General features: G+C 43.9%; 1 protein-coding gene across 1 annotated transcript; it reads right to left on the minus strand.

The window, feature by feature from the left end:
- Window positions 1-3,853: 3,853 nt before the first annotated feature.
- nmnat1 (nicotinamide nucleotide adenylyltransferase 1) lies at window positions 3,854-25,014 on the minus strand. The gene is made up of 5 exons (XM_048615201.1): window positions 24,838-25,014; window positions 13,820-13,947; window positions 10,512-10,695; window positions 8,342-8,460; window positions 3,854-5,342 (listed from the first exon to the last, which is right to left on the minus strand). The coding sequence occupies exons 2-5, from the start codon at window positions 13,935-13,937 to the stop codon at window positions 4,954-4,956; spliced, it is 810 nt and encodes a 269-aa protein (XP_048471158.1). The 5' UTR covers window positions 13,938-13,947; window positions 24,838-25,014; the 3' UTR covers window positions 3,854-4,953.
- Between the last annotated feature and the right edge of the window lie 2,358 nt (window positions 25,015-27,372).

A 27,372-nucleotide genomic window follows, 5' to 3' on the forward strand; every position in this document is an offset into this window, starting at 1 on the left:
CAGCATTTTGATCTGATTCTCTTCTAAATGACCAGAAGGGCAAGACACATGGGAACAAAGTTAGCTATTCAGCCCTGCTGTGCCATTCAATGAGATCATGGCTGATCTGATAGCCACCCCCACTTTCCCATAACTTTTCCTGATCAAAAACCTTTCTATCTCAGCCTCGAATGTCGCAGCCTCAGGGAAGTTCCGCAATGCTCCAAAGGAGTTAGTAAATATTAGAATAGCAGGACTTTAGTCTCTTATTTTCTTTGCGCTGAGTTTGAATTCTGCCTTCCTCAAATTTAAAGTAAAGCATGCTCCTTCATATAGACCATATGGCCATAAGACATAGGAGTAAAATTAGGCCATTTGACCCATCAAGTCTGCTCCACTGTTCGATCACAGCTGATATGTTTCTCAACTTCATTCTCCTGCCCTTTCCCTGCAACCCTTGAACTCCTTACTAATCAAGAACCTATCTATCTCTCTCTTAAAAACACTCAATGACTTGGCCTCCACAGCCCTCTGCAGCAATGAGTTCCACAGATTCACCACCCACTGGCTGAAGAATTTCCTCCTCATCTCAGTTCCAGACAGTCATCCCTTCCCCTGAGGCTGTGCCCTCGGGTCCTAGTCCCTCCTACTAGTGGAAACATCTCCATGTCCACTCTATCCAGGCATCTCCGTATTCTGTAAGTTTCAATTAGATCCAACCCCCATCCTTCTAAACTCCAACGAGTACAGTGCAGTCACACTGTTCCTCTCTCACCAAGCGTGCCAGTCTGCATGAGTGCACCAATACCCTGTCAATAATACAGAACTAGGTCATCCGCTTGTGGGGATGCTGTTTGAGAGAAAATGTCAATCAGGCCCCTTCAATCTTTTGTACAAAAATAAAATACGGCAGCCAGCAGAAAATTGAAATAAAAACAAAGTTCTGGAAATTCTCAGCAGGTCTGGCAGCATCTGTGAAGAGAGAAACAAGAGTTAATGGTTCAGTGCGAGAGCCTTTAGCTGATTTAAAACTGATTTTAAAAAGTTCTGATCAATCTGAAACATTAACTTCACTCTGAGGCTGTGTCCCCAGGTCCTAGTCTCTCCTATTGTTGGAAACATCTTCTCCACATCCATTCTATCCAGGCCTCTCAGTATTCTGTAAGTTTCAACCAGATGCTCCCTCATCCTTCTAAACTCCATGTTTCTCCCTCCATATCAATAACATATCCACATATTGACAATATATCTAAATATATGTATCTGTAATACTGGACTTTTTATTTCTGTATTTTTCTAATTTTTTCCCTTAAGAATTTGTACTTAAGAATCCATACCTAAGTACCTTTGTTCCAAAGATGGTACCGTAAGTGGTGACTTGTGAACTTTTCACTCTACTCATTTGAGTACGTGACAATAACGCTAATTCTAATTATTGGTAATCAAGCATAGTTTTGGTTCAATGTGATCTTTTAGCATTGTTCAGGAGAATTTGATAAATACTTAAAGGGAACATATTGAAGAGGGCTTTGAAGAACGATTAGAGGAATGGGACTCATTCACAGAATTATTACAGTCCATGAGGCCATTCAGCCCATCATACCTGTACCAGTTCTGTTACCTAGTGCCAATCTCTAGCCTTTTCCTCCATATCTCTGCACATTACTACTATCCAATAGACTAGCTATACTGTACAGGCATGATTGGTTGAATGGCCTCCTTATGTGAGGGGATTGGGGGCGTCAGTATCAGTTAGTTCAGTTGGCTGGACAGCTGCTTTGTAATGCAGTGATACCAACAGCATGGGTTCAATTCCCACATTGGCTTGGGTTACCATAAAGGACTCTCCTTCTCAACCTCTCCCTTCTCCTGAGGGATGGTGACCCTCAGGTTAAACCCCAATCAGTTATCCATTTCTCTTATGAGACTGGCACTATCGTGACATTACCTTACTCTGTGCTGCATTGACATGCCCTTACATCTTTCAATGTTGTTTTTCAAATAAACTTTGACAATAAAATTAGCTTCTGCACTTAAAACGTGAAATGAAGACTGATGCTTCCATGGCACATTCTGTTTATTGGAATGAGAGAACCAAGGGTTTAGGATTCTATAGTAACCCCATTAGAGGTAAACACAGCCAGGCTGTACCCAAGATTCCAGCAGACAATCGGGAGATGAATGAACAGTATCAGATCGTGCAGATTTAAGAGACTAAACATTGGTTCTTGCTCTCCTAGTGTCCCGAGACCTTTAACATCCAACTGGACCACTGAAGCCAAGATGGAACCTTCAGCTTAATATTTCATTACAAACATCAGCACCTCTGCATCAACAGCGTGGAGCTGGAGGAACACCGCAGATCAGGCAGCATCAGAGGAACAGGAGAGGCGACGTTTTAGGTTAGGATGAAGGGTCCAGGCCCAAAACGTTGACTCTCCTGTTCCTGTGATGCTGCCTGATCTGCGGTGTCCCTCCAGCTCCACACCGTGTTGACTCTGACTCCAGCATCGGCAGTTCTTGCTATCTCCCAGCACCTCTGATCTGGCAGCACTCACCAGATCGTGTTCACGTTTTGTAACAGGCCACGCACCTCCAAACTCTCCGAGGCCAAAACTTAGGTCGAGACACACAACTAATAGCCCCCACATCTGTTGACTAAAGGTCCCCAACACTTCAACGAGACAACTCTTGCCTAACAATGAGACCAAGAACAATCAGCAGTGAGGGGAACACACATTTACTGAATCACTTTGACCTCCTCTGTAGAATTGTGCAGTTTTAGTGCATATACATCTGAAGTTGAGTGGTGCTGTGAGGTTACTGAGCTGTTGTATTTTCTTTGATTTTTGCTTCTCTCCACCACTGCCCCCCCAACCCCAACTCCAACTCCCAACAATCTCACTGGCAGCAGTAACTTTATTTTGTTAGTTTGGTTCTAGACCTTCTCATTTAACCCTGGTCCCACTCAGAGACTGCAATTATACCTCGGGTTATTGGGAGTTGAGGTGTTACTGGGTTTAAACAACCTAATCGATTTCAAATGCAATCAATGAGCACATTTCCATTTCTTTAAATAAGGCTCACGCAAGGTGGTGGGCCCTTTATTGTTGCTCTTTGCAAAAACCCAAAAAGTGCACTAATTTTGTGCTTTTTTTTAAAAAAAAAAGTTCGGACTCACTCAAAGTCACACAAATTCAAAGTCTGGTGCATCGACCATCTAAGCATTTCAAAAACAAAGTTGCTGGAAAAGCTCAGCAGGTCTGGCTGCATCTGTGAAGATAAAAAACAGTGAACGTTTCCGATCTGGTGACCCTTCCTCAGAACTGGACGGGTCACTGGACCTGAAACATTACCTCTTTTTCCCTTCACAGATGCTGTCAGACCTTCTGGGCTTTTCCAGCAACTTTGTTTTTGTTCCTGATTTACAGCATCCACTGTTCTTTCGGTTTTTATCTAAGCATTTCAACCCTGATTAGGTATGTTCAATATCTTCTGAGGGGTCTCCTCTGGGCCATCTCTGAAGTGCAGGTTGCTTAGCAACCAGCAAACAGGCTCTAATTAAAAGAATTTCACATTAAAAGTTTTAAGTGCTCTATCCTGGGGAGGCTTTTCCCCGGTGTTCAGCTGGATCTCCTGCTGCCAAAGTACCTGCTGTAAATATTCTGTCTGGCTCCTCGGCGATACTCATAGGAAGTCTCTTCCCAAGCTTAGCAGACAACACCCAGAAAGGGAGATTCTGTGGCTGAGAACAACACACCAAATAATCCTCTTTTCTCCACATCACAGTAACAACCAATACCTCAGCAGGTTTCCTGTAAATCTTCTATCCGATAAAGCTTGAAACAGAACATTTAAAAAAGTACAAATTATAGACCAGTGCACATATTTTATTTCCAGTTTCTCATTCAACGTCGTAACAAATGCGTGGGATTTGTTTATTTAGAGTTTCTCTTCTGGGTCCAGCTAAATGACCTTTAGCCCTGCCTTGTGCCAAGGAGAATAGTGAATCTGGATGGTCTTTTGATTGGTTTGACACCTCTTCCAGATGTGTTCCAGGTGCCAGCACTGAGGTAGTCCAGCACACAGCACTCCAGCTCAGCATTCCAGGCACGGCCACCTTAGACAAGGCCCATTACAAAACACTTGAGCAGCTACACTGGGGGTGTGCAAGGCTCTGTGACACATTCCCATTTTCAAATGGGGTCTAAAATCTATTGGTCAGGCTCCAAATGACTAACTTTACAGAGGTGAGAGACATGCCCCAGCAGCATCCTCAGGTAAATCTTCAGTCATTAAGGCAAGGAGATGGGTGGGGGGTGGGGGGTGGAGGGGGGTGCGGTGGGGCATCTCTGGCACCAGCTCCCAGCTGGAGACGGACAGTCTGGCCTCTACACGTAGGAGCGATCATTAGCAAAAAAATGAAAGCGCTCAAAATGAGCACAACCTGGGGTGGTAGTTGGTTGGGACGGAGGAGACACAAAGTCTGTGTAAAAGGTAATGTCTCTAACGTGGACAGCATGTAACAAGTGGTCTCTTACAAGGGATGACCACTGAGGCCTCATAAAATGTCAAAGAGTTGAAGGAAGAGAGGCGGTTGGATATCCACATTCGCAGATGGCTCTAGTTAGGAGGCTTAAAAACAGCATAATGCATCAATAAGGCAGTACTCCAATAGAATATAATACGGTATATTAAAAGGTTCTCTCCTACAGCAGCCTTGAGGCACACAGTATGTAGCTAATTCCACTGACGATAATACAGCCTTTAGTTTTAGGTCTTGCCATGAGGCAATGGTCTAGACCAACTCTTTATCACCCGTCATATCAGACACCTTCTCCCATTCTTGGAGCCCAATACAGGCACTGAGGTCAGTACATTAACTCTATTAAAAATAACCCAAACATGCAATAAAAATAATGTGTGTACATGATCAATCTGATCCAGTCTGACCCTGTGGTGAACTCCTATGGATCATTTTGCATAGCGTTGCATTGGTGCTAAAGTGATATTAGAGTTCTTGTCTTCACTACATGGATCATACAAATTGTGCTTTTGAATATATTCAATGACGGAATCAGGTATCACATATTTAACACTCTGTCCCCTTCCCAAAGCTCGCCGAACTTTTGTGGCTGAGATGTCATTGGCAATCCATTCTGTCACAAGATGAATATTTTCCTTGAACTTCCACATGATATCAGACTCATAGACAAATTTCTCGATGTTGGTCCCAAGACGGCTGATGCACACGATGCCAAACTTCCCCACAATCTCTTCAATGTCTTCCTTCTTCCACAGGTTGGGAATGCCAAAAGACTCCACAACATCAGCTCCACATAGGAGCATTAACCCAGGGACCTCTGGAGAGGAAACAAAATCCCATCACATGTAGCAGGCCATTAGATTATTGACTTTAAAGTAGATCACTGGAGGTCTTGAGAACTATGAGCATGCAAACAAAGGGAAAAATAACTTTAGCAATCACCTGAGGCTGTTATCACAATCATAAGAAACGATTCTTGTATACAAACATATAAATCAGGAGCAAAGCAGGCCACTTGGCCACTTGATGTACAATTCAATACGATTGTGGCTGATCTGATTACTCTCACATTCCCCCCCACCTCCAATAAGTTTCCAGCCCCTTGTTAATCAGGAATCTATCCATCCTGCCTTCAAAACTCTGCTTCCACCACTTCTGGAGAAAGAAAACTCCTAAGAATGCTCATTTGTCTTAACTGGGTGACTTTTTACTTCTAAACAGTGAGCCCTCATTGAGGCACAGATCTACAGTGCAGAAAAAGGTCCTTTGTTCCATCAGGTCTGTTCCAGTTAAAAAGCACCCAACCATTCTAATCCCATTTTCCAGCACGTGGCCCATAGCCTGGTCAGCCTCAGCATTGCAAGTGCACATCTAAATACTTCTTCAATGTTATGACGGTTTCTGCCTTCATCATCCCTTACAGGCAGTGAGTTCCAGACTCTCACCACCCTTTGGGTGAAAAGCAAATTCCTCACATCTCCTCTAAACCTCCTGCCCCTTGCCTCAAACTTACCCTCTGCCTCTTGCCTTAAAACACCCCCAGTTCTAGAAAAGAACACTGGCGAACCAGATTTTTGTATGACACTCAGCAACTGTCAGAGGGTCAGCATTAGATTATTTTTTAATTCCATAGAATCTGTACAGTGTAGAATCAGGCCAACAAGTCCACACTGGCCTTCTGAAGAGTATCCCACCCAGCCCCAGCCCCTTACCCCTGTCCCTATCCCTGCAGTTCCTATGGCTAATCCACCTAACCTACACATCCCTGGATATTATGGGACAATATAGCATGGCTAACCCACCTAGTCTGCTCATCCCTGAACACTGTGGGCAATTTAGCATGGCCAATCCGCCTAGCCCACACATCTTTGAACTGTGGGAGGAAACTGGAGCACCCGGAGGAAACCCATACAACACGGGGAGAATGTGCAAACTCCACACAGACAGTCGCCCGAGGGTGGAACCAAACCCGGGTCCCCAGCGCTGAGAGGCAGCAGGGCTAACCACCGAGTCACCGTGCTGGTGAAATAAAATTTCACATTTTATTCAATTCAAATTTCACCATCTTCCAGGGGTGGCATGTCCTGGGTTTCAGGGTTACTACTCCAGTGACATTCCCACTACACCTCACATTTTCACCCTTAGCTCTCGCTAGTGTCAGTTTGTGATCGGATCCTGGGCTGTAAGTTTTAGATGGGCTTCTGGTTGTACTGTTTATTAGTTGCGGCTGCTGCGTTGGGTTTTAAAAAGAAAAACCAACTGGAATGCTGGCTCCCAGCTGCCCCAATCCCCACAGTGGGGGCAGACAGAATCTGATAATGATGATCTTATAAAAACCGAAAGAACTGCGGATGCTGTAAATCAGGAACAAAAACAGAAGTTGCTGGAAAAGCTCAGCAGGTCTGGCAGCATCTCTGGAGAAAATAAAAATCAGAGTTAATGTTTCGGTTCCTCAGAGGAAGGGTCGCCGGACCCAAAACGTTAACAATGATGAACTTATACACCTCTGAGGGGCATGGGCAGGGTGGATAGGAATCTGCTGTTCCCCTGAGTCGAAGGGTCAATAACGAGGGAAGGGGGCATAATTTTAAGGTGAATTGCAGGAGGATTAGAGGGTTTGAGAAAAAATACTTTCACCCAAAGGGCTCTGGGATGGGGAGCTGAGGTGGGAAACCTCACAGCCTTTATAAAATACTTGGATGGGAGCACATGAAGGGTCATAGCATTCAAAGCTTAGTGCTGGAAAGTGAGATGATTCTAGATTTGGCAGTACAGACTTGATGGGCCAAAGAGCCTCCTCTGTGCTGTACGATCCTAGGACAGCCATTAAATAAACCAGAATCCCCCAACTGCTTGTGGAGGTCAGGGTGTCGACCAACCAGAAGACACCAGCTAGCAGCCCAACAGGTCCTTTAATGGACTCCTAATTTTTCTGACTACTTTCTTGCTATTCGCGGGGAGCAAACCACTTCCTCCTTGAAGCTGCAGCTCCCCGAATGGCTGGGAAATAAAATCATGGCGGCTGAACCCAATACCCAACCTGGGATTCAAAACTGCCCCCTCCCCACCATCTCTGCCTTCCGCTGGTGATCCTGCCTGTATTTCCCACTGATGGGAGCAGATTCGGGGATAATTTCAAAATTAGCTATGTGCTATTTCAGAGCATCTGTCACTAAATGAGGCGAGGCCCTAAACATTTTGATTTTTTTCTCCATTTCAAAACCATTCCTTGCAGCTCATTTATTTTGTGGAAGTTTAAATATGTAAGGGGGAGGCAACGGCCTAGTGGTATTATCACTGGGCTGTTAATCCAGAGACCCAAGTAATGTTCTGGGAAAAACCAAAAGAACTGCGGATGCTGTAAATCAGGAACAAAAACAAAGTTGCTGGAAAAGCTCAGCAGGTCTGGCAGCATCTGTGAAGGAGAAAACAGAGTTAACGTTTTGGGTCTGGTGACTCTTCCTCAGAACTGGAATGTTCTGTGTAATATTCTGGGAACCCAGGTTCAATTCCTGCCATGGCAGATGGAGAAAGTTAATAATTAATCTGGAATGAACAGTCTAATGATGACCATGAAACCATTGTTCATTGTTGGGGAAAACCCATCTGGTTCACTAATGTCCTTTAGGGAAGGAAACTGCCATCCTTAGCTCGTCTGGCCTACATGTGACTCCAAACCCACACCAATGTCTCTTAACTGTCTTCTGGGCAATTAGAGATGGACAATAAATGGTGACCTAGCCAGCGACACCCACTTCCTGTGGATGAATAAAAAAAAAGTCACCATATGTTTTGTAACATCTGTTCCATAAACACCTTTTGCTTCCAGGGTACTGTCATCTTTTTCATTGAGCTTCCTTTTCTTGCCCTTCCTGCGTTGGGTCGTGATTTTCTTCTCATTATTACTGAGGATCTCCAAATTGTCATTATGGTATCTGTGTAAAAGTACCAAAAGCAGTGTTGAAAAACAAAACTGCCAACTTTCTTTTCAAAATGGCTGCTCCTGTTTATTCGGCTTAACAAGAGCGGAATTTCTCACAATATTCTGCGAAGAAATTTCTGGCCTGTGTGCTGGAAACATTGGGTTATTGTTTCCAGGGCCATGTGGGTTGAACTTCAGTAATGGAGTGATTATGAATCTTTGGTGCATTGTTTGGATGTGCAGTCATGGCGTAGAGCCTACAGGTGCCTGTCTCAGACAGCTGAGTGTCTTTGGGACACCTTGCATTAGAGAGCTGAGGGGGCACAGTCCTTGTGTATATTTAAGGCTGAGATAAAGAGATAAGTTCTCAAATTAGTTGGAAAATCAAGGGTTAAGAGGAAAAGGCAGGAAAGTGGACATGAGGAATGTCATTGGATCAGCTATGACCCTACTGAATGGGATTGAAGGGCTGAACGGCCTTCTCCCATTCCTATTTCTTATGGTCTTATAGGAAGGGGTGCAGAATAAGTCAGACCCCTTCCCATTCCCCGTCACCCGTGTCCCAAAGACAGACAAGGTGGGTATCTTGGGCAGTTTTGATGCCAGAGTTGGCGGTGGATACAAGCCCATGGAAAAACAGAATTGCCGAGGAAGGTGTAGGGAAGGCAAACATCGGTGGAGTCTTCCTCCTGATAAAAGCATGGCCTGGTCTTAAACACTATTTCATTAGAGAGACAAATTCAAGTCCTCATTCTAACTTCCCCTGTTTTGGGCATTGACCACAGCAGGTGCATTCGCTGAGCCAGATTCTGCAAAGGGGGCCCCTCATTCCCCTGTGCCTCAACGGAGACAACCATCACCCAATACAGGCAGCTCTCCCCATCCACCAGGTCCAGAAAATACCTCCTGACATCAGAACTGATTCAAACTCTCACATGCAATGCCCATCGCCCATCAGTAGGTCATTGGATAATTATTTGGGTAGAAATAATGTGTAAGAACATCGAGGGAAAGGGCAGGAGACTGGCACGTGGAGATGATGCCCATTTGAAGAGCCAGTGCAGACACGATGGGCTGAATGGCCTCAGTCTACGCTGTAATAATTCTGTGAAATAACTTGCAAACAGTTAATGGCCAAGAATGCGATAACAAGTACTTTAATTCTGTCCTCCCTGTCAGAAACATACTGTGGGCTGTAAATCACAAAGCCCTACAGCCTCATGGCAGAATCCCAATTAGAGTCAGTCATACAGCACAGATACAGACCCTTCAGCCCAACTCATCTATGCTGATCAGGTTTCCTAAACTAAACTAGTCCCATTTGCCTGCATTTGGCCTGTATCCTTCTAAACCTTTCCTATCGATGTACCTGTTCAAATGTCTTTTAAACGATGTAACTATACTCACCTTTTACCACTTCCTCTGGCAGTTTGTTCCATATGCGCACCATGCGTGAAAAAGTTGACCCTCAGGAACCATTTTAAATCTTTCCCCTCTCACCTTAAGTCTACACTCTCTTGTTTTGGAGTCCCCTACCTTGGGGAAAAGGCCTTTGCTATTCACCTTATCTATGCCCCTCATGTTTTTTATAAAACACTATAAGATCACCACTGCGCCCCCCCCAACCTCCTATGCTCCAGGGTAAAAAGTCCCAGCCCATCCAGCCTCTCCTCATTACTCAAACCTTCCAGTCTCAGTAACTTCCTTATAGATCTTTTTTGCACCTTTTCCAGTTTAATAACATCTTTCTTATAGCAGGGTGACCAGAATTGTACACAGTACTCCAAATGTGGCCTTACCAATGTCTTGTACAGCTGTAACATGACCTCCCAACTCCTGTGCTCAATGCACTGACCGACGAAGGCAAGTGTGCCAAACGCCTTCTTCACCACCCTGTCTACCTGTGACACCACTTTCAAGGAACTATGTGCCTGCACACCTAGGTCTCTCATTTCACTGCTAGATGCAGTAAGGTGACTGGCTAAGAGGACACAGAGACGCATTAATCTTACAGAGAAGGGTTTTGATAAAAGGATTGGCAGAGTTTTCCATGGCGTCACTCACCTGAGAACTTTAGCAGTCTCCACCCACTCTTCTTGTTGGCTTTCCCAAGAACTCACTGTGACCCAGTCAGAGCTCTCTGTGGCCTTTCTCACCATAGCTAGTCGATGCTTCGCTTCAATTAGACCCTTCTTCTTGTATCCATCACTGACCGGAGATATTATACCCTTTACTACCCTGTACTTTCCTGAAAAAGATAACGGTGTTAGATAAAGCTTTGATAGGACCTTCCTAACCCAGCAGCTGTAGAAGGACAAGGTCAGCAGATACATGGAAACACCTTCCTTCACTGTTGCTGGGTCAAAGGCTGTAACTCTCTCCCTCATAACCACTGAGAATGTGCCTGCAACACGTGGATTTAAGGTGGAGGCTCACAAAGAAGGACAATAAATGCCTCTGTCTTGCCACCGATACCCACATCCCATCAAATAAAGACTGAATATGTTTTGTTCACCATCCACTATAAAGCAGCCCACCTGACTGGCACGCCATCTAACACTCAACAGTCACTCTCTTTGCCACCAATGCACTGGCGCAGTAGGTGTGTACCATCTACAAGATACACTGCAGCAACTCACCAAGGCTCCTTGGACAATATCTTCCAAACCTGCAACCTCTACCACCTTCAAGAATAAAGGGCAGCAGATACATGGGAACACCTCCTGCAAGTTCCCCTTTAAGGGGCTCATCATCCTGACTTTTTTTTCTTTATTCATTCACGGGATGAGGGCGTCACTGGCTAGGCAGCATTCATTGCCCGTCCCTAATTGCCCAGAGAGCATTTTCAGAGTCAACCACAGTGTTGTGGGTCTGGAGTCACTTGTAGGCCAGACCAGGTAAGGATGGCAGTTTCCTTCCCTAAAGGACATTAATGAACCAGGTGGATTTTTCCGACAATCACAGTCATCATTAGACTCTTCATTCCAGATTTTCGTTGAATTCAAATTCCCACCATGGCAGGATTTGAACCTGGTTTCCCAGAACATTACCTGGGTCTCCGAATTAACAGTCCAGTGAAAATACTACTAGGCTGTTGCCTACTCTATAATGGAAATGGCAAGGAAAGAAATAAAAGAACCAAAAAAAGTCTTCAGGAAAGACCAAGGGAATCAGATGTTTAACACACCAATATCCACAGAGGAGTTAGGAAGCAAAAGACTTTCAGAGATTTACAAGGGTTTTATTGTGAATCTATAGTTTAGCACTAACACCAGTTTCCACCATTGCCTGTTCAGAAGCACTCAGGAAGAACTCAGTTTTTTTTTTAAATTCAAGAAATAAACCCAGTGCTAAATAGACTAAACACCCAAACACCTAAATACAACTAGCCCCCATGATGGCAGTGTGCCAAGAACAAAATAATAATCAAGAAAACAAGGAGACAAAAATCCAGATGGAGTTGGTGGGAGAAAACAAATGAACCCCAGCCCCATTCTCTCAAAGATTTGAGGGTGGAGAAGGTCAGCTCCTTTATTTTCCAAACCCCACCACCAGATCACCCAAATAAACAAATTACAAGCACTGTTGTACAACAACAAAAGAAAAAAGTGGGGAAAAACAGGGGAAGGAGTTAAACTAAGATGCTGTCACCCGGGGAGATAATGCCTTCCAGACCCCCCTTGGGAGAATCCAGCTCTTTTCAAAAATGTTTAGAGGCTTCAAAACAACAAAAATGAACGAGCACAAAATGGCAGCTTCTGCCTCGTGACATCTGATCCCCAAAAATGCAGCTATGTTTTTTTCTGCAAAAACTACCTGTTTCACCAGAAAATTTTAGACATTTTTAATCAACCTGTTCCGGGATGTCGTTACACACCTCTGGAGCAGGTGGGACTTGAACCCTGGTCTCTGGGCTCAGAGGTAGGGTCACTACCACTGCGTCATAAGACCCCATCACCCATGTTACTAATCAACGAAACAATTAACCAGCTGTACCCAGCAGGGACAAAGAGACAATTGCAAAAAGGGAAGATTAGAAAGAGAGGGACAGGATTAAACTAAAATAGACTTGGAGGTGTGTAAAGAAGCCAGCTCTTTTTAAGAACATAGAACAGTACAGCCCAGTACAGGCCCTTCGGCCCACGATGTTGTGCCGACCTATTATCCTACTAAGGTCAATCTACCCTGCATACCCTACATTTTACCATCTTTGTGTGCCTATCCAAGAGTCGCTTAAAAGTCTCTAAAGTAACTGACTCCACTACCACTGCCCACCACTCTCTGTGTGAAGAACCTACCTCTGACATCTCCCCTATACCTTCCTCCAATCACCTTAAAATTATGCCCTCTCATAATAGTCATTTCCACCCTGGGAAAAAGTCTCTGACTATCCACTCTATCCATGCCTCTCATCATCTTGTAAACCTGTATCAAGTCACCTCTCATCCTTCTTCGCTCCAATGAAAAAAGCCTTAGCTCCCTCAACCTTTCCTCATAAGATGTGCCCTCCAGTGCAGGCAGCATCCTGGTAAATCTCCTCTGCACCCTCTCTAAAGCTTCCACATCTTTCCTATAAATGTGGTGACCAGAACTGAACACAATATTCTAAGTGTGGTCTAACCAGAGTTTTATAGATCTGCAGCATAACCTTATGGCTCTTAAACTCAATTACCCTGCCAATGAAAGCCAACACACCATACGCCTTCTTTACAATCCTATCAACTTGGGTAGCAACTTTGAGGGATCTATGGACGTGGACCCCAAGATCCCTCTGTTCCTCCACAATGCCGAGAATCCTGCCATTAACCCTGTATTCTGCATTCAAATGCGACCTTCCAAAATGAATCACTTCACACTTTTTCTTATACACAGCAAATTTATTTGTTTCATTTAAAAAAATTATGCCATGATCTCGAGTGGAATTGGTTCTAGTAGGTGTGGCTTGCTCGCCTTTACTAATACAATGTGTTGCAGAATCCAACGTGTATCACATTCCCTTAATCAACTCGGGAGCTGTCCCCTTAAAAGGAAGCACAGTGGTAGTATCCCTATCTTTGGACTAGGGGTCCTTGGTTGGAGTGCCTTCTGCCCCAGAGGTGTGTAATAACATCTCTGAACAGGTTGATTAGAAAGGTATTTCCCCTTAAAGGGTCCTGCATTTCTAATACTGATTAGAGGAGAACGTGAGAAAGGCAGAAAGAAATGATATGAGAACATAAAGCCTTTTAAAATGCCTGGCTAAAATTTTTGAACAACAAAATATAGAACCAGCACAATCTCTGACCACATCTGACAGGAACAGAGATTGATTCAAACAAACAATTTGAAGGGTGCACAAGACTGAAAAACTAAAATAAAAAGAGACCTCAAACCTGTTTGGTGGAGATAATCGCGGGCCAATTCGAACATCCTGAGGTGCATGTTTGTGATGGGATTAAATGACCCACATGCTAACAACACCACCTCTGTCCAACTGCTGGATCTCTCCATCACGGTCTCACTGTAAAACACAGAGCAGACACTTACCCTCTGTTAACCTGATGGCGTGCACTTGTAATAGGTTAGCAGCCCAATCAACCATTCTTCCAGTAGAAGGTCAAACAAACCTGGCTACTCAACCAAGGAAGGCATGTCTGTCTAGTCCATTCTTGCCCTTGACCCCCACCTTCAGACAGACTGGGAAATGGCATTTCCATATAGAGTCATAGAGCTGTACAGCATGGAAACAGACCCTTCAGTCTAATACATCCATGCCAACCAGATATCCTAAATTAATCTAATCCCATTTGCCAGCATTTGGCCCATATCCCTCAAAACCCTCCTATTCATGTACCCATCCAGATGCCTTTTAAAATGCTGTAATTGTACCAGCCTCCACCACTTCCTCTGGCAGCTCATTCCATACACGCACCACCCTGAGAGTGAAAAAGTTGCCCCTAATGTCCCTTCTAAATCTTTCCCCTCTCATCTTCAACCTATGCCATTTACTATTGGATTCCCCTATCCTGGGAAAAAGGCCTTGGCTATTCAGACTACCCATGCTCCTCATGATTTTATAAACTTCTATAAAAGGTCACCCCTCAGCCTCCAACACTCCAGGGAAAATATCCCCAGCCTATTCAGCCTCTCCCTATAGCTCAAACCCTCCAACGCTGGCAACATCCTGGTGAATCTTTCCACACCCTTTCAAGTTTCACAACATCCTTCCTATAGCAGGGAGACCAGAACTGAATGCAGTATTCTAAACGTGACCAAACCAATGTCTTGTACAGCCACAACATGACCTCCCAACTCCTACATTAAATGCACTGACCATATTAACTGCCCCAGTTAGGGAACTCACATTCTATTAAGTCCAGCTGGCTGACCTTGTTATAATCATTACAGAGGCGTGTGTGCACGTGCCTGTGATGGACTGTTGGACAACGGACTGCATAACATCGCAGCCGGTTAGCCAATGCCAAATTTGCATCACTGGGCCTCACATATGGATTGCAATATTCATAATGTGAACCCACCCCCTCAAGAGTACAATTACAGGTGAGCAGATTTAAAATCAGGAACAAAATACCATGAATGCTGACAGTTTAAAATATGATTGGAACATAAAACATGCAGGTCACAGGGAGAGGTATAGGCCATTCAGCCCATTAAGTGTTATCCACCACTCCAAATTATGGTGGATCATCTATCTCAAAAAAGGACAAAGAACAATTCAACACTCCGTTCATTCCTCATTAGTATAGTGGTTAGTATCCCCATCTGTCACGCAGGAGACCAGGGTTCAAGTCCCAGATGGGGAGTTGCATTTGGGGCGCACAGTGGCTCAGTGGTTAGCACTGCTGCCTCACAGCACCAGGGACCCAGATTTGATCCCACCCTCGGGTGACTGTGTGTGGAGTTTGCACATTCTCCCTGTGTCTGCGTGGGTTTCCTCCGGGTGCTCCAGTTTCCTCCCACAGTTCAAAGATGTGCAGGCTAGGTGGATTGGCCGTGCTAAATTGCCCATAGTGTTCAGGGATATGTAGATTTGGTGGGTTACAGGGGGATGGGTCTGGGTGGGATGTCTGAGGGTCGGTGTGGACTTGTTGGACCAAGAGGCCTGTTTCCACACTGTAGGGGTTCTATGAACACAGGAACAGGCCCTTCGGCCCTCCAAACCTGCGCCAACACATTTTGCCTTTCCATACTAAAACTGTCTTTACTTACAGGATTCGAATCCCTCTATTCCCCTTCTACTCATCTATTTATCCAGGTGTTTCTTGAATGCAGCTATTGTGTATGCTTCCATCACCTCCTCTGGCAACATGTTCCTTTGTGTGTGGAAAAACTTGCCTCGTACATCTCTTAAACTTCTGCCCCCACCCTGCATCTTGAACCTGTGTCCCCTGGTAAGTGACCCTTCCATCCTGTTAAAAAAAACTCATACTTTTCATTCCATTCATGCTATTCACAATCTTATAAATTTCTATCAGGTCGCCCCTCAGCCTCCTGCGTTCCAGTGAAAACAAACCCAGTCTATCCAACCTTTCTTCATAGCTAAAATCCCCCAAACCAGGCAACATCCTGGTAAACTGTTTCTGTACCCTCCCCAAAGCATCCACATCCTTCTGGTAGTGTAGTGACCAGAACTGTATGCAATATTCCAAGTGTGGCCTAACTAAAGTTCTATAAAGCTGCAGCACAACTTGCCTATCCTTATACTCAATGCCCCTGCCAATGAAGGTAAGTGTGCCATAGGCCCTTTTTACTACCTTATCTACCTGCGCTGCCACCTTCAGTCATCGGTGGATTTGCACACTCAGATCCCTCTGCACATCAATACTCCTAAGGATTCTGCCATTCACTGTATAATTTCCACCTGTACTTGACCTTCCAAAATGCATCACCTCACATTTGTCCGGATTAAACTCCATCTGCCATTTTTCTACCCCTGCTCTTCCAAATGATCTACATCTTGTATCCTCTGACAATCCTCCTCACTATCCACAACTCCACCAGTCTTCAATCGTTTGCAAACTTACTAAAATCTCAACATGTTCCCGCTCTATCCCTGGTTGTTATCAGTAACTAGAAAGCTATCAGTTTATATCTTGAACTTATTCAATGGCTGAACTTCCACATCTCTCTGGGGTAGAGGATTCCAAAGATTCACCACCCTCTGACTGAAGATGTTGCTCCTTATCTCGGTTCTAAATGACCTTATTCCGAGACTTGTATCCCCTGGTACTGGACAGCACAAACAAAGGAAACATCCTTCCTGCATCAACTCTGTCTACACCCTTAAGAATAAAAAAGGTAAAGTCTCCATTGTATTACCGGACCATAGGACTGCGCTCCCTTTAGAGAGAGACGACTAGTGGTGGGTTTAACAACACCTCAGGAGAGGGGAGAGGAGAGAGGAGAGACCTTCATAGTAACTCAAAGAAAATTTCAAACATGCACGAATCACCTCTCATTCTTCTAAACTCCAGAAACAAAAGGCTCAACCTCCTCAAACTCCCCTCACAGGACAGTCCCACCATCCCAGAAATCAGTCTGGTGAAATTTCGCTCTATGGTAAGTAGATCCTTCCTTTGGCAAGGGGACCAAAACTGCACACACTACACCAATGAGTCTGTACCTACAGTTCGATACAATGGAAGCAAGGCTTTGTTGCTCCTGTACTCGGAAGATCAGGTACTATTTGTGGAAAGGGGGACCAAAGCAAACATTTCAGATCACTGACCTTTCATCACTCAATTCCTACATTCAAAGTCTTCAAAAATCCTGAGTTTTAAATATATTAAGCAATATTTAGGTTTGAACAACCAGCAACTATTATACATTGTAGTGGGGTAGCTCAGTGCAGCTAGTTTAATCAACTGGGTCCTTTTCATAAGAACTAGGAACAGGAATAGGCCATTCAGCCCCCAAGCTGTGTTCTGCCATTCAATACAATTATCATGGCTGATCTCATCTAAGCCCCAACTCCACTTTTCTGCCCACTAACCCATAGCCCTTCAACCCATTACTAATTAAAGCTCTGTCTATCTCCTCCTTAAATTTATTCAGTGTCCTGGTGTCCGCTACACTCTGGGGGAGCAAATTCCACAGATTCACGATCCTTTGGAGAGAAATTATTCCTTCTTATCCCCGTTTTAAATTTGTCACTCCTTAGCCAGGTCTGAGCAAACACACACAATCTACCTCCGTTAAAAAGGGAGATTGTTCATTTACTTTGACTATGTTATTCCAGCATTCATAGAGTCATACAGCACGGAAAAGATCCTTCAGTCCAATTCGTCCATGCCAACCAAGTTTCCCAAGCTAAACTAATCCTACTTTCCTGCATTTGGCCCAAATCCCTGAGTCCTTAATGGTTTGGCACTAATTTTAATATTATGTCACTAACACTCCCACTAGGCAGAGTAGTTTCTCTTACCAAATCGTCTTAAAAGTCAGAGTTCGATCATCCCTAAATGTTCTTCACTCGTACAAATACAGACATTGAGCTGCAATCTGCCCTCATTATGAAACCCTATTAGCGCCATCAACTGTAGACCAAGTGGGAATCTCGGCAAACCGCCCAAAAACATTCAAGTGTATCGGCATCAATAGCAAGGTCTGCAGAAACTATCATATCAAAGCAGTTTAAATACAATAGAGTCACAGAGTTATACAGCATGGAAACAGACCTTTCGATCCAACTAGTCCATGCCAATTGTGCTTCCAAACTAAACTAGTCCCACCTGCCTGCGTTTGGCCCATATCCCCCCAAACCTTCCTAGCCAAATGCCTTTTAAGCTGTCTGACATATGTTTGCATACACTGCTTATAACAATTCGAGGCTGACTTCAAATAAAACAAGTTGTGTGAAAACAATAAACGTTTCCAATTCTGCCCCTGTTTCTCATGTACACTGCCACATGAAACACTTGTATAGGAGGACAACCCCACGGTACAAAATCAAATTCCAGAATCATGTAGCTGTAAACCTACTTGATGCCCCGTTTCTCCTCAGGATTCACACAGCAACAAGTTTCCGGCCTCTCTTTTGGTCTGTTATATTGCTGGCCCCATATTCGTTGACATCAGTCATCCAAGTATAGTCGCCCCTTTCTCTTCAAATGTACTTGGGACTGATTCCACCAACCATGGGCACTGCCCACCTCCCACAAATGTCCCTGCCTTGGGCACATCCGGTCAGCAGACTCTGACCAGACACAACCACCATCATGCCAAGGACTCACCCCATTTCTGATGGTACAGTCGCTCGCTGCAGCAATACTGCCAAGTGTCACCGTGCGTCACACTTGTCTGCCTATTTCCATCCTCACCCACTCACTGCAGCCGTTCTGCAACTGCTTGGTGATGCTCGCCCACACAGGTCGATCCCACGTTCTGTTGCCCTCCAGGAGAGATCCCTGGAGCTTTTCAGCTCCGATCAAATGGTCAAAATACTGGCATGTTCCTTTGCAGCTTTTGCTCTTGCAATTTAAAGCTCCCCACCATTTGTCTTACTGTCTATATATGGAATTCTAAGCAAACATGTGAGCACCTATCTTTCAAAGGCCCGTGTTCTACTGGAGATCTCACTGTTCGGAATTCTGATACGAACAAGGACAGGGACAGAATGTTACAGCTTACGAGCTTTATCATTGCAGACCTGAGTCTTCTGGTTGAAACCGCAATCCTTCAGCTTCACAAGACTTCTGGTTCTCTCTATCCTTTCAACTTCTGCATTCCACCATATAATGTGAGAGAAATAGAACTTCTTACAGTATGTGTAGTCTGGGTCTGGAATGCATTCCGTTGCTGGAAACACTGTGGAAGTATGTTCCATTGAGGCATTCAAGGGAGCATTGGATGATTATCTGGATAGAAATGGTGTGTAGGATTGGAGAGTGGGGGGTGGGGGAGAAAGGCAGGAGACCAGCACTAAATAATGAGGTTTGTTTAACAAAGGGTGCAGGTACAATGGGGTGAATGGCTCCTTCCTTACTTTTTCCTCTATTTTATTTTAGTTACGTCATGGCAAAGAGGTCAGTTGCAGGGGCGAGTGGGCCCAGCAGCACAGGCCCGTGGCAGCAACGTCTGGGGTGAGTTTGTGTTCCCGACGGATTCTGCATTGCCCTCCAGCTGGCTCAACATCTAGTTACCTTGTTTTGACAGCTTTGGGTGAGGAAGGAGGTTCTCTGCTGTGGTGGAGAATGCGGTGTGGATCCAGCCGTTCCTCATGACCGCTTCGGCCGAGGCGGTTCTGGGCCTGGGATTCCGATGGTCCCGGTTTTCTTTGAGGCTGCTGTAGCGTCATGGCAACGACACGGTTGGTCTGGCCCGGCCTGGGACTCCTGTCAGCGGCTTCAGTGGCTCTTTTTGTCAGCGTCGGTCTGGGTCTCCTTGTGGCAGCTTCAATCAGTTTGTGACTTCATGCGGGCATTTTCTTCAGCATCGTGATGGGTCTGGCCTGGGATTCCAACTGGGGGAGGGGTGCAGGGGGTTGTCGGGTTCTGAGCTGTGAAGTGGACTTTGTCTTAAATTCTCTCGCTATTTTTAAAAATTCTTTTTCTATGAAGGTGGAAGCACTGTTATCGTTAACAATTTTTATTTCCGTATTTTTCTAATTCTTTTGCATTTCTGTAATGCTGGACTTAAATGTTTCTAATTTCTTTTTCCCTTAAGAATTTGTACTCAAAATCTATACCTAGGTACCTTTCTACTGGCGCTGGAAGTGGCGACTTGTAAACTTTTCACTGTACTCACACGAGTATATGTGACAATAAAGCTAATTCAATTCAATTCTGTGCTATAACAATTCTGAGAAACCCAGGCTGTGTAATTTCCTTTTTGTAAAAACGCCTGATGCTATTTAAAGTCATTTTGCTGAAAAAGGCTCAAGCCTCTTTAAAGTTTATTTCACACAGCTGTATTTTGAAAACAGATTCACCAGGGTAGACTACTGCACACCTTCTAAGCTCTCTGAACATTTATTTCAGAACAAAGCTTCAAACAGACCCTGGAGAAACACGCCAGGTCTAGCAGTGTCTGTGGAGAGAGAAACAGAGTTAATACTTCAGGTTGGTAAGAGGATTGACGGATGCCAATTTGAAAGTTCACTCTTGTATCTCTTTCCACAGAAACTGCCAGACTGGCTGAGGGCTCACAGTCTCTTTTAAATCTTTCTCCACTCACCTTGAAAATATGCCCTCCAGTTTTGAACAAACCCCACCCGAGGGAAAAGACCTTTGTTATTTACCTTCTCTATACCCCTCATGATTTTATACACCTCTGTAAAGTCATCTTTCAACCCTCTTACACTCAATCCACATGGACAAGGAGAACCACGACTTCGACTGGGACAACACCAAGATCCTGGGACAGGCTAGGCACAGACAAGCACGAGAATTCCTGGAAGCATGGCACTCCACGAAGCATGCTATTAATAAACACATTGAACTTGACCCCATATACATTCCACTACAGAGGAAACCCAGAAGTGAGGCAATCAATCGCAACGGACCCCAGAATTTAAAAAGCAGGTGGGAAAACACACCGACGCTTCATCAGAGGCTGCACTGAGCATGTTACCAAGCACGGTAACGAAACGTCTGCGGAACAACAAACCAGCTCGGCGAGCCAACCAACCTCAACACCTACAACCCGAGCTACAAAACCTCCTACACTGCAATGAAGAAGGTCTCAGTCTATGCAGCCTCTCGTTATAACCCAAACTTTCCTTTCCCAGCAATATCCTGGTAAATCTTTTCTGAAACCTCTCCAATTTAATAATATCCTTCCTATAACCAGGCGACCAGAACTGCACACAGTACTCCAAAAGTGGCCTCACCGATGTCCTCTACAACCTCAACATGATATCCCAACTCCCTATGCTCAAAGGTCTGAGCAATGAAGACAGACATGCCAAACACCTTCTCAACCACCCTGTCTACAATGTGATGCAAATTTCAAAGAATTATGTACGTGAACCCCTGGGTCTCTCTGTTCTACATTAACTGTATAAAGGCCTGCCCTTGTTTGTTTTACCAAAATGCAATACCTTGTGTTTATTCAAATTCTTCAGCCACTCTTCAGCCTACTGGCCAAATTGATCAGGATCCCTTTGTAGTCTTCGGTAACCTGCTTCATTGTCCACTATACCACCAATTTTGGTGTCATCTGTAAACCTACTAACCATGCCTCCTAAATTCTCATCCAAATCATTTACCTAAAATGACAAACAACAGTAAGGATCCCTGCAAAACACCGCTGGTCACAGGCCTCTAATCTGAAAAAACAATCCTCCACCACCACCCTCTGTCTCCTACCTTCAAGCCAATTTTGTATCCTTTTGGCAAGCTCTCCCTGAATCCCATGTGATCTAACTTTACTAATCTGTCTAGCATGGGAACATTGCTAACCACATGTAGAATAAGAAGGTTTCTCATGTCCATTGTTGCTTCTTTGGCCACTCACCCTCAAAGAAAGTTCCCTGGTTCTCCACCCATTGCCAATGGAACTGTTTCTCCCTCTTTACTCTGTCCAGAGCCCTCATGATTGGAGCACCTCGATCAAATCTCACTCTGAACCTTCTCTTCTCCAAGGAGAACAGTCCCAGCTTCTCCACTCAATCCATGCAGCTGACTGCTAAGATCAAGCATCAGCAGAAAGTGCAAGATTGTCCACAGACAATGAATGAAAAAATATTGTGGAGGGAACTCCCATGTTTAATGACACATGAATGTACAATGTGGAACAAGGCCGACTCTGAGCTCCCTACAGCCAAATGCAATTCCCAAACTCACCATCTTGATTCACACAGAAAATCTCTACACGAGTGGTGAATTTTACAGCTGTTCAACACTGTGAAAGGAAAGCCCAATGCAAGTCTGCAGCCTCAGGGCAGGAAGGCAACGATTGTCCATTAAACACATTGTCGTTTTTCAAAATCTTGTTTTTATGTGGAACCTCTTACAGCCCTAAGTCATCACAGTACTCTACAAACAACCAAGTGGAGTCCCTGTTATAATGTAGGAAACATGGAAGCCAGTTTGTCCACAGCAAGCTCCCACAACCTGCAACAAGAAGGGTCCCGACCCGAAACGTCAACTTTCCTGCTCCTCCGATGCTGCCTGGCCTGCTGTGTTCCTCCAGCTCCACACTATAATATCCAGGTAATGTGTTTTAATCATGTTAATTGGAGGGATAAGATAGTGGCCAGGATACCACAGAACACACTGACGCTCTTTTTTCTAACGGTACACAGGGCCTCAGTTTAACCCCCCCACCCCCTCAACACTGCAGCACTTTCTTAGTGAATGAGACAGAATTAGCAAGTCTGGCTATTTTGCAACTTTTTTTTTTTTTAAAACATTTGTACTGAACGTTTTGCCTCTAGCAGAGTATTTTACCAGATGCAGCAATGCTTTTGTGATTCCTTAGAAATGTAAGAAACTGGACATTGATGACATGGTATTGAAGAAGCTAACATATTTATTACAACCAACTATTATCTGCAAATATTACATTTGAAGGCACTTAAGTGTCTGGGCTAACATTAAGTCACTAGTTTCTAACCTAGCCCTCTTAGGGAAGCCCAGCTTGGAGATCTGCAGGCCCTTGGCTCAAAAAAAGGACTGTAACGTATGACATTTTAGCTTTATTTGTCTATTTTTACGCTAAGGAAGGCTGTGGTGTTGAGCATTTTAAAGACTTATTTCTCTATTTCTGTAACAAAGATTTTGTACCCAGTACTTTGTACTAGGATGGTACTGTGTGTAGCAACATTGTACACTTTTCACTATGCTCCTGTACATTATACTTTAGAAGACATGACAATAAAACCTAAATCTAAAATCTACAACAGTGCAGCAAACTTCTAATAGTATATCATGCTACAAGTGATAGTCTGAGACCTTTAAACCCACAGCCGCATGTTATGTTACACACATGAATATGTCTCTTAAAACGTACACTGACAATAAAGGCAATCCTATGGCCATCACAACAAAACAGGCCACATCTACCTCAGATTGAATTGATCAAGCTTCTAATTTATCACGTTGCTATTTTGACTGGTTGTGAATCTACCCCAGAGAAAAGTACCATCAGAAACAACTGCAAAACTCCACTGAAACTTTGCTTCATTTAAAATACTTTGAGTTTGTTCTTATGTTCTGTTATGATTCCCACTGATATTAATACCATCAAATCAGATCCCAGACAGGAACCTGCCCTGATAGATCATAGTTTGGTTTTAATGAAGTGGTTCCTTGCTGAAGGATGAACATGCAATACTGCAGATTTTGCTTAAACAATGAAATGAAAATTTAACCCAAAGATACTAAGATAAAATAAGATGATCCAAATTATTTATAATAAAAATTCATAGATTTTAAATCACACTGTACAAGTATAATTAATTCCAAAACACACTTTATAAATGGAAAAAGGACAAAATGGCTTTTGCATAGCACCCAAAACACACCACGGTACAGTTCCTAAAATACCACTTTATAACACCTGCACCAGAAACCTGAATCTAACTCCTCAGGATGTTTAAGTCACTTGTGACTTCAACTTTTAAAAATGGAACTGCAGATAGATTTTTGTTTTCCTGGATCTATCAAATACCTGTTTAAATATACACAGCTATCATATACCTGCATATCATGTATCAAATCATATAGTGATTGTATCATATACCTGCTTAAATAGTGCAGCTTTAAGTAACCTCTTCGGGTTTTATCACAACACTTCTGCTCTGGAACTAGCACTAATTTGTTAGTCTAAGGTAATCTATACATCATACACATTGCTTTCCGATAAGGGTCCACAGATGATTAGAATTTAATTTCACAAGTCTCCCAGAGTTAAAGAGGGCTGTCCTGTCCTGGCACAGTGGTATTGTCCCAATCTCTGGGCCAGGGGCCTTGGTTCAATTCCCAAATTATCCAGAGGTATTTCATTAGAGGTCGATTAGAAAAAACTGCCTAGACTAGTTTACTTTGGAATTATGTTTGGCATGGACTGGTTGGACCGAAGGGTTTCTTTCAGTGCTGTACGACTCTATGAATGACCCATTACAACAGGTGTCCATTCTGCCCATCCAGTCTCTGCAAGCTCTCTTCTAGAGCTGTCCAAATTTCCTCTGTTCTTCCCCACCTCTCCCCGCTAAACTGTCATTTTGAAAACCATTATTAGAGCTGCTTTATCTCGTTGTGAAAGACCATATCTCGCTGCTAAAGCATGTTTCTTTTGTACTCGCTTCTGCTTTTGGAAGTGTCCCGGCCTTCACACGCAGACAGCAGCAATAACCCTGGGGATGTCTGTAACAGAGGCTCCAGCAGGAGTTAGTGCGGAATGCTAGAGGTTTTATTTTAAAGCACAGGAGTTTGCATTTCGACCTTACCTGCATCAAACCAGCGAGCTAAGGCGGGCCGCTTGCAGATCCCCAGTCTCTTTCAGTTTTGGTTCACTTCCGGCCGCTGCATTTCCTGGTCATTTCACCAGAGGCAAGATTTCAAAGAGGGATTTCCGAGAACCAAAAGGCGGCGCAGTGTAGACGAATCAGAGCAATTACCACCTCCCCTGGAACAGTTTGCAGAACTTAATCATCATGCACCCATTGAGAATCTTCCCTTTTCGTTTCCAAAGTCACACGAACCAACAGTCAGCAATATGTAACAAATTGCAACAATAACCAAAACTCATGTCTGGGTTCAGGGGTAAATAATTGACACTGACTTAAATCAGGATTATTTTTCCCCTGAATGTACATTTGTAAAAGTACATTACAAAACGTTTCAATTTGAAAATCACAGTAAAATTCAATTTGTCTCCATACATTATGAACCACTCTATTACCATTGTAATGCTCTTATGTTTCCAAGCAGGTAAAGTAACTATAGTCATGGAGACACACAGGATGGAAACAGACCCTTTGGTCCAACTTGTCTATGCCAACCAGATATCCTAAATTAATCTCATCCCATTCGCCCCATTATCCCTCTAAATCTTTTCTATTTATATACGCATCCTGATGCTTTTTAAATGGTTGTTAATGTATCAGCTTCCACCACTCCACAGTTCTTCTCTCCCATTAGAGAGAGATGATAGGTGCTGGTTTAACCTGAGGGTCACCACAGCTCAGGTCAGGTGAGGGGAGAGGTGAGGTTGAGGAGAGTATTTCATAATAACCTCAGCTGGTGCGGAATTGAATCCATGCCGTTCATACCACTCACAAACCCTCCACCCAACTAAACTAACCCAGCCCTTAGAAAATTCTATCTCAGGCATGCAGCCCAAAGGAAAAAAAAATCCAAACTGAAAATTACACAAAGTGCAATAGAAATAAACTTTTCACTCTGCACCATGTTCCATTCAGAGACAGATTAAGAGTTTATTTCTGAATTAGTATTAGCTTACCTTATTATGAGTTCGGCCCATGTGGAACTATCTTTCAGTTTCTGTGCTATTTGTTATTAATGCATGGTGGCTCAGTGGTTAGCACTGCTGCCAGGGACATAGGTTCAACTCCAGCCTTGGGTAACTGTCTGTGTAGAGTTTGCATGCTCTCCCTGTCGGTTTCCTCCCACAGTCCAAAGATGTGCAAGTTAGGTGGATTAGCTATTGGAAACACAGGGTTTTGGGGAAGGGGGGATGTTCCTCAGAGGGCTGAATGGCCTGCCCCTACACTTTAGGGATTCTATGATTCTAATTTATTAAAATAGGCCATAAAAATTTACACACAGGCAATGATTATAGTCACCCTAATTGTCACATCTTACCTATTTCACGTATTGCTGATTGTCTAAGGGCAGGTCATCTACTTATCAATTCACTTTTCACACTTCTTGCGCCTTTCTCATTATTTTTATTTATTCAGGATGAGGGCATCACTGGCTAGGTCAGCATTTATTGCCCATTCCTAATTGCCCAGAGGGCAGTTAAATGTCAACCACATTGCTGTGGGTCTGGACTCATGTGTAGGCCAGAACGAGTAAGGATGGCAGTTTCCTTCCCTAAAAGGACTTTGTGAACCAGATGGGATTTTCCTGACAATCAACAATTGTTTCATAGTCATCATTAGATTCATAATTCCAGATTTTTATTGCATTTGCCATGATGAGATTTGAACCCAGGTCCCCAGAACATTCCCAGGGACTCTGCATTAATAGGTCTAATAATAATAGCATTAGGCCATTCCCTCCGGCAGGGGTGGGGTTTGGGAAGGAGCCTTCCGGTTTCAACTTGAACGAGTAATATGACGAGGGAAGGGATCACATGACGTGGTTTCTCATTTGCACTTAAAGAAAACACAATTCCACTTCCTAAAAGATTCTCTGCCTGGATACAGTTGTTGTCCCTCAAGGTCCAAACTCTTCTGGCATCACTGAAAATTCACTGGTTGTGCCATTATCCATGGCTCTAGGCCTGAGTACGGGAGTTTCATCTAGGCTTTGGGAAACTTGTCAAAGGGCGGTGACAACCATCCCCTGAAGTTTCAAATGATCCTGTTACATATACTAATAGCTGATAACAATCACATTAATGCACTTAATCATTTAATAATATCAAGTTATAACCAGCAATTGAGAATGATGTCAGGCTTCATTACTGCTAGGAAAGGGAAAGTATATTTTCCTCAGTTAACCAATGTCACATTTTATCGGTTCCCTTTGATTTGATTTGTTACTATCACAGGTACCAAGATACTGTGAAAAGTATTGTTTTGCGTGCTATCCAGACAAATCGTACCTTAAGTAAGTACATCAGGGTAATAGAACAGAATGCAGAATACGAGATAGTAAGAACTGCTGATGCTGGAGTCAGAGATAACACAGTGCAGAGCTGGAGGAACGCAGCAGGCCAGGCAGCATCAGAGGAGCAGGAAAGTTGATATTTTGGGTCGGGACCCTTTGTCCCGAAACGTCAACTTTCCTGC

Source organism: Rhincodon typus, chromosome 31 (assembly GCF_021869965.1).
Source record: "Rhincodon typus isolate 14 chromosome 31, sRhiTyp1.1, whole genome shotgun sequence".
Taxonomy (NCBI): domain Eukaryota; kingdom Metazoa; phylum Chordata; class Chondrichthyes; order Orectolobiformes; family Rhincodontidae; genus Rhincodon; species Rhincodon typus.

Coding starts and splice junctions, on each gene's coding strand:
- nmnat1 (XM_048615201.1), bottom strand. CDS start 13,937: ATGGAGAGATCCAGCAGTTGGACAGAGGTGGTGTTGTTAGCATGTGGG. Junction 8,461..10,511: donor GAGACTGCTAAAGTTCTCAG/GTGAGTGACGCC, acceptor ACTTTTACACAG/ATACCATAATGACAATTTGG. Junction 5,343..8,341: donor CAGTACCCTGGAAGCAAAAG/GTGTTTATGGAA, acceptor TTTCCTCTCCAG/AGGTCCCTGGGTTAATGCTC.